The sequence below is a fragment of the Rhamphochromis sp. 'chilingali' genome (genome assembly GCF_963969265.1).
Source record: "Rhamphochromis sp. 'chilingali' genome assembly, chromosome: 2".
NCBI classification, from domain to species: domain Eukaryota; kingdom Metazoa; phylum Chordata; class Actinopteri; order Cichliformes; family Cichlidae; genus Rhamphochromis; species Rhamphochromis sp. 'chilingali'.
In genome coordinates, this window is record NC_137930.1 from 42,144,830 (window position 1) to 42,157,003 (window position 12,174).

Consider the following 12,174-nt stretch of genomic DNA (forward strand, 5'->3'; position numbering starts at 1 on the left):
CTGTGAAATGAAACCATTTTAGCTGACTACATCATGAAGCTTGCTGAGCGAAGGCCAAGGGTTTTTAGCGCTGTCAACAAAGCAGGGGGAGGCTACTTTCAGGAATTTAACATATCAGACATATTTAGAGTCATTTATCAATATTTTCTTTGCTACATAATTCCATATATCTTGAAATGTCTTTGGTTTGTATCTACAATGTAGAAAGTAGTAAAAATAAAGAAAAAACGAATGTGAAGGTGTTTAGACTTGTGTGTGTGTGTGTGGGGGGGGGGGGACGGGTATTAACATCTTCGTGGGGACGAAAAATTGGTATTTACTATACTTGTGGGGACAAACAGCCCTCGTGGGGACCAAAATCCCGGTCCCCACAAGTTTGAAGGCGTTTTTGAGACTCAAAATGTGGTTTTAGTGTCAGGGCTGCAATTAGGTTATGGTTAGGTATGTGTGTGTTTGTGTAATTTAATGTTTGTTTTCAGTTTCAGGGAAAATCATCTAAAATCTGAGAAACAGTGTTGGATATGTAGCATCTTTATTCAATAGGTAACTAACGCAACAAGCATGGTGGAGATCTGAGTCATTTCCAGACAGACCAGAAAGGGTTTTTTTTAAAAATCTAAGGATTAATTTCTTTTTTGTAATAAAATCCTCAGTAATGCCTAACAACTAAAAACTCACAAAACATTTATCGCTCACATAAAAATCAATAAGACAAGCAGACGATAGGACACACATTCTCCAGGTCACTAATATCGTGATAATTCTTAGCAAAATTCATGGTTTTGTTTATATTATGTTCTCATTTGAACTGTATTAAATTAAAAAAAAAATCGTAAAATATTTTCAAAATAAATCTGTCACCGATTAATCAAAAGAAGTACCATTAAATCAGCAAGACTTTGACTTTCATTTTATTGGCATTCTGTTCAGAAATTGGTAAAGACAAATACTTTCTCCTGTAACTGTTTGAGGAGAATAAAATAAAACAAGTAGAACAGGTTTGGAGTTCTACTTCTAAAGTTCTAAAGTTATTATTTTAAAAAATACATTTATTTGCGCAGTATGAAATAAAGTTAAGAGAAATTAATATTTCATGAACAAAATGTAAGAACTGAATTAACAGGGGAAAAAAATAACACCGCGAAAATCCAGGGTAGGTTGGCAGAATAACCTACTCCTTATGATGACACTCATAATTATTTATAAAAGTATTGTTTATTAGTTCAGTTCAAAATATGAAGTGGTGAAAAGTCAGTTTACACAGAAGCAGCGTCTATGCGGCGCTAACACGACAGTGGTTTATTAGAGGCTCTGGCATAAGAAGCCTTTATGGGCAAAAAAATCAATGAAACAACAACAATTTATAATAATTGTTATTAATATTGCTATTAATAGTATGGCTAATTATTTAGACGTAAATGTAATTAGCTGACAGACATCACAATATTTTGAAGTGATTTAACGTGTTGCTTAATGAAAACGATAATAAAAATAGGAATAAAAATGATAATAACTCTCAGAACGTGACTTATAATATAATTAATAAGTCTTGCGGTGTTTCTAGCAAAAAGAAGCAAAAAGGAAAACTTGGCTAAATAGAGTAAAACTGCCGCTGTGATCTTTCAGTATATAACAAGAGACGTGGCCTGACGCTCAGATATGAAGATCTTAGTAATTAATGTAAGTATAACTCTGTGTGTGTGTGTGTGTGTGTGTGTGTGTGTGTGTGTGTGTGTGTGTGTGTGTGTGTGTGTGTGTGTGTGTGTGTGTGTAAATATTTTTAGAATATTTAGTGTGTGGGGGGGGGGGGGGGGGTGACGCACACCCAACATTATACGCTTATAGTACTACTACTATTATTATTATAACTTCAATTAAAAATGATAAGTTGTCTAATACTTCTATGGCATAAAAGCAACGAAACTCGGCTGGACAGATTAAAACTGGTGTTGTAAGGCTTTAGTAGATAAGTGAGGAGAGACGTGGCCTCACGTTAACACTGCAATGTCTCTTGCTTTAATAATGGGCGCATAATTTATTTTATCACACTTTTATTACGTGTAAACGAATACTTGATTTGTTGAGCCTCTGTGACCCCTGACTCATTAAAAACCATCGTCCAAGAACACACAAACATTCAACTTCCATCTAATTCCCTCATTATTTAAAACAGTTTGACTTCAAAACAAAACATTATTACATTAAGCCAACTGAGAGACACTGAAGAAGAAAAAGAAATGCGTGTACTATACTAATAGTCAACCAACACAAATACCTTGTTAACCTTTTCTTTTCTGATGTGACTGTGTTCACTCTAATTTCTGCTGTCGCTCCCTGGGCCCTCGACGGTCACTTTTATTTCTCTTCATCTTTTGTTCAAACCCTTGAAGGACAAATTCAGCTCAGTCCACTCCGAACCTGCCCATTCACTCTCTGCCTCCATCACTGACAGGATGGAGCTATTGTTGTGGGTTCGTGCGCCATTGGTTTCATTCATTCATCTTGTGGAATTTGCGCTTCAGCCCACCGGCTCTGTGCTTTGTGGATAAAAGAGTTGCTTGTATTCGTGTGACTGGAAAAAAGGATAAGACTCGATAGGGGAGAGTGAGCATTTTCACTGCAGATTTCTGTCCATCTCTTTGTCTCGAGTAGTCGCTTTTTTCCAAACCGCTTTTTAAGATGTAAAAATCTGGTGCGTAAAAGAAAAAAAAGGGCGCTTTGAGTTAAAGTTGTTGATTTCTAAACCCATCCAGACTGACATCAATGACATCAAATCCATTTTCTGCTCAATATCTCGATCTGTTTTCTGTTTTGAATTCAACTACATGACATGTCCCTGTCTTCTTTGAACCGTGCGTAAAAGGGCTGGGTTTTGAGAGCCAAAGACGTGTCCAAATCTGATCTAAAACACTGACAGTTCCTGACCCTGCAGCCGCTGCGCGTCTGGCTCATCACGATTTAAAAAAAAAAGATGTCACGTAAAACCACAAGGGGACCTAGGATTCACCAAGTACCTTTCAGTTGAGCAGGAGTCCTGCCAAGTAAAGAACACTTTCCTCCTCCTCTTCCAGCGGCGACAAACGCAGAGAATCGACAGAGGAGAATTGAGCAAATTATCTACTTTTCCACTCTCCTTCTTGGACGGTAACGATCGGCAAGGTCTCGGCTCTTGCCCCATCGATATCGAACGAGCCTCGGGCGCCCTGATTGTTGTCAACAACCAGGAAAGCAGGGCCTGTGTTTTGGTGGGGGTGGGGTTGGGGGATCCCTGGCGGATGATGTCCTTTTCTGCGTGCCGGTGAGGAGCAGCGCCGATCTCATCTTCTTTCCAGCAGCTTTAGTTGTTGTCGCAACCCGGTTGATGCGGAGGTGATGGACGGTCCTCTCCGCCGCCCAGCAGGGATCCTTGGCTCCCCCACGGCTTCAGGGAGCCAACCTGCGGGCTCAGAAATGCTCACCTCCGGCGGCAGCAGCAAGCCTCTCGCTTTCTCCATCGACCGGATTATGGCCAGGACACCCGAGCCCAAGTCAATACCGCTCCCCAACTGGTTTCAGTCCGCTCCAGTGGGGAAACCCGAAGCATATCCGTCCTCGCTGCATTGCATGATCCCGCTGGTACCGCTCGGCTATGAGCCGGGACACCGGCTCAGTATCACAGGGCTGGATCCGGGCCACTTAGACGCGTCTTCTCCCCCGGCTCCCGCAGAATTTTTGGGGTTTGGGCTAAACTATAAAAATCAACAAGAAGACACTGCTGTCAGCCAAACCACCGGGCAGTACAAACTCTTCAGACCCAGGGTGGTAAACCAGTCCTCTTTTCCCACGATGGGCACTGTTTGCTACCTGAATTGCAGCGGGGATTCCGGAGCGTGTCCACCGCCGGCTGGCCTGGTGAACCTGCACCCTATGGCCTCGTACCTGTTCACTGCCCGACATAAAGCCTTCATAGCAGAGAAGAGCAAGACCGGCATGCAACAGGCCGCGGAGCGGTACGCGGGTTCCGGCGTGCAGGCCTTCAAGGATCTATCTCCGAACCAGATTCACTACATAAAGCAGAGGGACCAGATCCTGAGTGACAAGATTTTCAAGGGCTCCGCGACAGCTGCAGCGGCAAGCGCCAGGCTCAGCGGCTCCTGTCCCGGTAGCAAGCCCAAAGTTTTTACCTGTGAGGTCTGCGGTAAGGTGAGCGTCAGCGCGGATTATTGAATTTATTTACTCTTTATCCACAGAAGGAAACTGAAAATGGATTTATTTTCAGAATTGATGTTAGTTATCTCTCACCCTCTTTTTTTTTTTTATGAAAAAATTCGGAGGTTTTGAAGATATTTTAAACAAGTAATCTAGTGTAAGTTAAATGTTGGATTTGATTAGTTATTAGTGTTTAACTTAAAAATACTCGATCCTTTTACATAAGGTTAAGTTTTGTTTAATGGATGTGTTTAGGGTTAGATAAATAATATAGTGTCCGATACACTCGGTCACTCTATACGATCTAAACAACCTTAAAAAAAATAACTCTGACTAAAAAAGTATTCGACATATGTATGCATTAAAATAAAAATGCATACATATGTCGAATAGAATTTTTAGAGTGTGCAGACCCGGCATTTAGTTCGCAAAATTAATAAACGGAGTCCCGGAATGGAAGCGCAGAGTACATAAATAAAGGAAAAAACGGAGGTTTGCTGTGGTTATTTGAAATAACAGATGGAATTTATCGAATTTAACATTTATAATTTCTCTAAAACTCATTTTAAAAGGACCAAATTACCGTAAGGCCTACTTGGTGGGTTGTTTAGGAATTTAAATTTTGGCTCATGCTGCGCATCTTTAGAGATTTGTTATTGTGTTACAATGAACCCATTCCGTGTATTCCAAGTCCAATAAATTACCCCCCAACAGATTACACATAATTAGACTTAATCTAATAATTACAGGCACCCATTCTTCTTCTTTTTTTCCACATAATTAACCTTTAACTGAGCAATGTAGTCGGCTGACATTTTATTATTTTATTATTATTATTAAAATAATAATGATTATATTTTTCTTGTTGACAAGGTGTTGCTTTTTGTTTATTTATTTGTTTTGTCTCGGGTTTCCCCCCCCCTCCTGTTCAGGTCTTTAACGCGCACTACAACCTGACCCGCCACATGCCCGTACACACAGGCGCTCGACCATTCGTGTGCAAAGTTTGCGGGAAGGGATTCCGACAGGCCAGCACGCTGTGCCGGCACAAAATCATCCACACTCAGGTAGGATGAGTTCAGTCATTCATCTCGGGGTTTTTTTTTTTAACGTTTTTTGTTTTGTTTTTTAATGATGGTTTTAAATGTTATGTTTGATTATCATTTCGCTGATCTCTGTAAGTTTTAAAATGTTATATTCTCTGTTTTATTTACCGTTTAAATGTCAACCAAAGGTCGCGATAAAGTCGGTCACTCTTTATTATTCTGTTTATTGATTTATTTTTCTTTAATATGTTTCACCTCTGAATCGTACGCAGACATTTAATCACACTGAAGTACGATCATTAATTTATTTAAGTAACTACCAGTTCGATTGTTTTCAGTCATGATGATTGATATGATTTAATATGCGTTTGGTGGGCGTGGCTTCAGCGTGGCGTTCGGATTGCAGGTTTAGACTCAAAAATCGATTTCTGTTTTATTTACCCCTGTGAGGTGTCACTTTCACAGAGGAAATTAATTACGCGCTAATTATGTTTGTTTCGCTTAAAATATAAATTAAGCATAAAAAGTATTCATCTTTATGCGCTGTTATATTAATGAATTTGATTCTACACATTATATACATTATCTGTGAAAGTATAAGGTCCTTGTGCATCTCTGCAAGATTATTTTGTATTTTTTGGTGCTATTTTTTATTTATGGCACATTTTCCACTGAGTTACTTATTTCCCCCCTGTAATTTTTTTTACAGGAAAAGCCTCACAAGTGTAACCAGTGCGGAAAAGCCTTTAACAGGAGTTCAACCCTCAACACGCACACACGCATCCATGCAGGATACAAACCATTCGTGTGCGAGTTCTGTGGGAAGGGATTTCACCAAAAAGGTGAGACGGTAAAAAAAAAGAAAATGGATCAGTATTTTCTTATTTGTTTTTTCTCCTTTTTCAAGGATTAGATTTAATATATCAGCCAAAACATCTTGATTAGAAATTTTATTCCAAGAATCCGTTACATTTTAGAGCGGTGTTAAATCCTAAAAAGCAAAAGATCCCGAGAGAAGAGCCACATCCTCACTATACAGCTGGACTGAACTTACAGGTCAAACAACACAGAGCGAAAACACGATAAATTCATTGGCATAAAGAGGGAAAAAACAACAAAAACAAAAGGTGATGATATGTAACAGAAGTGGGTGCGATGGACAAATACAGCGGGTCTGAGGCTAAATCCGTTTAAAGTTCCCGTGAAGACAGTTCGCTACAGACTCCACACTGTTTATTATATATAATTATTATATATTAATGTAAATCGAACATAATTCAGCATATTCAAGACATGCGAGTTTAACAGACACAAAAATAATACAGATGCTTGTCCAGCAGCACTATTTTGTTTTCTTCTTTTTTGTTTGTTTGTTTTGTTAAAATATGTTATGGAAACATAAATGTTTCATTGTAACTGCCTGTAGCAGAGCTGTTACATGTTGTAAGGCCAAATATTTGGTGCTATTTCAAACCTTCAAACCATGTGGGGCATCTCTGCCAGACACATAGCAGTCGCCCAAAGCCCATTAGAGTGGTAGTTGATGATTGTGTTGTATTTATGTATTCATAACAATTACCAAAGTTTACTTTCTTGAAATTAGCCGGACTTGTAATTTTAGAAAAGGTTAGTCTGCTATGACGGCTAAAACAAACAGTTAAATCTGAAGAGGAATCGCTCCCTGGATTCATCCTGAGCTGTTATGAAGTGGTGAAAAATCTTCTATAGAAACGCACATTCTTAGTTGTGACATTATATTTGTCTACATGCTTACAGTTTTACTGTGCTGTACTGATGTATTCCCTTCAAACTGTTGTATTGCTACTGCTTTACATCTACTAATACATCAGCTCTAATACATCCAATACATCGCCTCATGAAACACACAGAAAACTTTTACGACTAAATGCTTTAAGTAATTTGAGTACATGTAAATTAGATTTTCATTTAAATAAAATGTTGTTACATAGGTACTGTGTAAAATGTTAAATGGAATATGGTCAAATAAAATTTACTTAATTTGTATACATTTAGTTTATACCAGCCAGTGATTAATTCTTTAAATAAAGAAACCTTTGATTTTTTTTTTACAGTTCAGTATTTTATTATTTTCAGTGTTGCTTTGTGTTCACTGAGAGCAAAAAGTCATTTTTTAAGTGTACATTTTCCTTTTTTTATGTTGTTAGAAATGCGGTAATACTTGTATTTTATTTCAGGTTTTATTTAATATTAAGGTAATGCCGGTGATTGTGGTGATGAATTGCTCTGAAAACACTCCTCTGGTTCATATTAACAGGAGGAAAACATATGTTTCTTTTTTGGTTATTTTAAATATCACAGAATTCAGTAGGGTTTCAGCAATAATGCCAAATACTGGATGGATTTTGCTTCTCAAATGTGAACATGTGATCCTTATTTTAGTTGTTAATGTGAGTAAAACTGTATTTTTCACAAACGAAAAACACATATATGTGGCATGATTTCTAATTCTCAGAACAACAAAACAAAACAAAATAAGCAACATAAATAAATAAATTAAAAATAAATATTATAAGGAAAAATATTTGCTGGGCTTTTTTCCCACATGCTATGGACTCATACAGTAATGTATTCATCACTGATAAAAGGTATCCTGATAATTGATAAAATGTTAGTAGTTATTCCCTTCTGCCGGTGATAAAAATTGAAATACTAATAATAACATCAATAATAATATTTACTAATAATTGAACAAAGTGCACAAATTCTTAAAATATGTGTACGAGTGACTGATTTACATCAGTATGTTATAATTTATTTTTACTTATGCAATTAGTTTATGTAATAAGTTGCAATTTTTACCATAACCATCGATCCAATTTCTGTAGAGGATCATTAAAAACAAATTATGACTCAATATATGAACATTATTAATTATTATTTCATTTTAACCTAAATGTAATGTTAATTAGTTTAAAAAGTAAAACCATTTTAACCATCAATTACCAATTTAATAACTTTTGTACTGTAAAGTATAATTGCTTGTTTTTTGTGTTTTGTTTTGTTTTTTTTTTTTGGTCCCATTTCACTTCCTCACAGTCAGATTATGTGATGCTGATACCACTGAGCAAATATACTCTTGGAAATTCTTTGGAATTGTAAGGAGATTCCATGTCTTGATGTCTTGTTAAGTTTCACCCTTTTGCCTCAACACAGGAAACTACAAAAACCACAAGCTGACACACAGTGGCGAGAAGCAGTTCAAGTGCTCCATCTGCAGCAAGGCATTTCATCAGGTGTACAACCTCACCTTCCACATGCACACCCACAACGATAAGAAACCCTTCACCTGCCCAACCTGTGGCAAGGGCTTCTGCAGGAACTTTGACCTGAAGAAACACGTCAGAAAGCTACATGACCCAGCCGGCGCACAGTCTCCCCCACAGATGTAAAAACCTGAACACTGACTCTGAAGCCCCAGCACACCAAAATGCATAGTCAACAATTACATTTCAGCCAAGCTACATGTAAAATAAGCTACACTTTGGTCCTTAGACTTAAGAAGCCCTGTAGGTGGTAAAGGGAAGGTTTTTCATAAATCAGCCATATGCATGTGTTTAGAATTTGTGCACTTTTTTCATCCAAATTAATGCACCAGTTTATCAGTAAGTGAGACTGGAAAGTAACTAAAATACATTTTTATCATGGTTTTTGCTCCTTCTGTTCTCAAATTACAGATGCTTAAGAGTAAATGTCTTTAAATAATTTCCTTACCAATATTAACTAATTGGCTCATTTACTGAAGAAGTTAAATAATTTGAGGGTTCTTTTGTAACCTTAAATTATTATTTAAAAAAATATATAACTCAATCATATGATTTCTCTCACAAGCAGCAATGAAGCTCCCTGAATCCTTAAAACTGTGACTATGACTATGTTCTTTATGTGTTTCTGACTATGATCAAAGTTTTTAACTGACATCATGTCCTGTGTGTTGTTTCTTGTAATTCTACATGATTTAATGATGTGATATGGGGAGGAGTTACTTATGATTTGTAGAAATCATCATAGATGTCTTCCAAAATCCCCCACCCCCACCAGAGAAATCATAACAACAGATGATAAAGTTGTAAAACTAAAGCCAGGCATTTCAGACATGATTTTATTCAAAGTTACAGGTGTTCTAACAAATTTAACAAGAAGACTTTGCCATCTTTAACTGAAGGCTAAAAACAACAACAACTGGATCATATTCAAATTTAATTTATGTAGTATTTTTCTGTTACAATCATATCCTGGCATATAATGGCTACAGATTCCCCTGTAACAGTTGGCCTAGTGTCATGTGATTAAGAGCAGTTTCATTTTGCGTAAAATTGCTAAATAGCACAACTTTTTCACAAAACCCAGTGACTTAAAAGATCAATGCGTCTGCATACCTCCACCCACAACATGCCTAAACTGAGTTATGTTATCCAGAGGATTTCCTGGATCTGCATAAGTTTCTAATCATTTTTAGATTACATCAAGATGATTTCTCTCAGTTTTTCTTATTTCAATTTGATGTGTATTTGTGAAGATATGTTGCAACGCACAATGCTGTCCATCCAAAAATCATTCCAACTATTCCTGAATCTGGACTCACTTCTGCTCGCAAATTCTTCGTTAAATATCCCAACAAAGAGGCAAAATAAATCAATGACTAAATAAATAAATAATAAGGCAAAAGTCTAAAATGAGATTATCCCTCCTTCTGATGGCATCACTGTGACATATTCACAAAATAATCAATATTATCTATAATTGTTTTTGCAGTCTGAGAAGGGATAGCCATGGAAAAAACCCAACAACTTTTAATTATAACATTTGTTAGTGTCCCATTAAATCTTTAACAACAGAATTCTTTTGATTGGCACACATGATAGCCAATCATGTTGTTTACTTATGTACTGGGTTGAACTTTGGTTAACTGAAGAGAAGTAGGCAGTAATGCCAGGTGAAACAACACACTGATGCATGTTGTTAGTACGTGTAAAATGTAAAAGAGCTGAATTTGTGTATGCAGATCTATTTAAATTGTCTTTAACCTGACAGCTTCCTGGTACAAAATCTGTGCCCGTGTGATGGAAGAGCGGAAAATGTTTATTCTGTCTTGCTCACTTAACTCAAGGAAATAGCGCATTACCAGTAGTGAGAGTGCGCCTGAGCTGGTTGAGCACTCAAAATGCTTTCTGCTACAAGTCTCATTCACCAAATTACACACACATTCATGCAGCACTTTGTTTAACATTTACACACAGTCACACTCCAATGGATGCATCAGGAGCAACATGAGGAGTTCAGTTTCTTGGTCAAGGATACTTTGATTAAATTACTGGAGGAGCCAAGGATTGAGCCACTTACCTACTGATCAGTAAACAATCCCTTCTATGACCTGTTGTTGTGTCTACGACCACAACAACAGACAGGAAGTACATTTTTGCACAAAATCTTTGAATTTAAATAGGATTTTGTCACACATGATTAAATTTCCCTAAATACCCCTTTTACACTTAGCATACCTGACAGAGTCATTTTTTAAACATCCAGTCACAAAAATGTTATTTGCGTTTTCATTTGTGATCCAGGAAAAACAAAAAAGGAAAACTCTCTCCTTGAACACTCCAACACAAACCATGAGTATGAACTTGAACGTCAAGGAAGAAAGAAAGAAAGAAAGTGTGTGTGGGGGACTCCTAACCCCTTTAAAGCCCCATAGTGGCCCCTTGATACCTGGTCCTGACATGCTCCATGTCTCTCTTAGCTTGCTGGTCTGAGGTTACTCTGAGGGGAAACTTAACTTTCATATCCTCGAATTACTAGTCACTTGTTTTGTTATAATGATGGATAATTATTCCATCATTAGTCATCAGTATTATTTTTCAGCCAGAACTCAGGATGTGAGATTACTAGACTAGACAAGTGACAGCAGTGAAACAGTGCAGACTCATGTTCAATAAGATTTAATAGTAAAAAGTAAATCTAGTTACATCTATATTTTTCTTAATATCAGCTAATTCCCTCAAAGTATAAATACCAAGGAACCAAGTATGTGTTTGGTGTATTTCCACCACAGGAAATAGTCTCAAACAGGTGCACTTTTTACTCCTGCATTGCCTAAAAAATTGCGTTGCCTAATTGTTTCAGGCACCGCTTTTGATGAAACCACTAGCTTTTGTTTTTGTTTTTGTTGGTTTTTGTTGGGGGTTTTTTTTGGGGGGGGGGGGGGGGGGGGGCAGACCAATTGCAAACAAAATAATACAGTAAGGCATCGTATTTAAACATGTTTCTTCCATAAATTCACATTGTTCGTCCAAACACATTTGACTAGTGTTTCATTAAAAACACATCCACCAAAAAATAAAACGTAACAATCAAAATTCATAGTTTAAGAAAGAAAGAATTTAGAGACTATTTCAGTGTCCAAATCTGTAAAGGTTAACTTATTAGCTTATTTTTCGCTCCCTTTATTCATAGCATATCAGACATTTGTCACCATGAATGCTGTTTTCTCGCTCATAATCATGTGATCCAAATGTGACACTGATTTCATGACAAAAGGCGATTGTCCAAAACTGTTCTTCTCTGTACTCCAGCAGGTTTCAGAGTTTGTAGTTGCTTAAATTTGTGACTTTAATTACATTTTTATAGATTTGGTGGGTGTTTATATCAGTAATAACATCGTTTTGCTCACCGCCTTAGTACCTGAACTCTGGGAATGTTCCAAGGAACAAAATCTTCCTTAAGATTTTCTGCATATTTAATATTGGCTGAAGCCGTGTTTGATTTTGCAAGATAGTTAGCCCTCCCAAAAAGCTGCTGTTTCAAATTCACGCTGGATATTCATGCTTCAACCAGCCTGTTTCCAGGAACGTACTTCTAGGATCGACTTGCAGGTTCTTTTCATTGTGAGATGAGGTGC

At 37.2% G+C, this 12,174-nt stretch overlaps 1 protein-coding gene across 1 annotated transcript; it reads left to right on the top strand.

The window, feature by feature from the left end:
• Positions 1 to 1,838: 1,838 nt before the first annotated feature.
• fezf1 (FEZ family zinc finger 1) lies at positions 1,839 to 11,443 on the top strand. Its single transcript, XM_080866107.1, has 4 exons — positions 1,839 to 4,182; positions 5,121 to 5,255; positions 5,944 to 6,076; positions 8,430 to 11,443. Exons 1-4 carry the CDS (start codon positions 3,373 to 3,375, stop codon positions 8,663 to 8,665), a joined length of 1,314 nt encoding a protein of 437 aa, XP_080722233.1. The 5' UTR covers positions 1,839 to 3,372; the 3' UTR covers positions 8,666 to 11,443.
• The last annotated feature ends 731 nt before the right edge of the window (positions 11,444 to 12,174 follow it).

Bases quoted from the DNA above. Each gene is read 5' to 3' on its own strand.
- fezf1 (XM_080866107.1), top strand. From the start codon at position 3,373: ATGGACGGTCCTCTCCGCCGCCCAGCAGGGATCCTTGGCTCCCCCACG. The intron at 4,183-5,120 runs GTGAGCGTCAGC...CCTCCTGTTCAG, and splicing joins CCTGTGAGGTCTGCGGTAAG to GTCTTTAACGCGCACTACAA. The intron at 6,077-8,429 runs GTGAGACGGTAA...GCCTCAACACAG, and splicing joins GAAGGGATTTCACCAAAAAG to GAAACTACAAAAACCACAAG.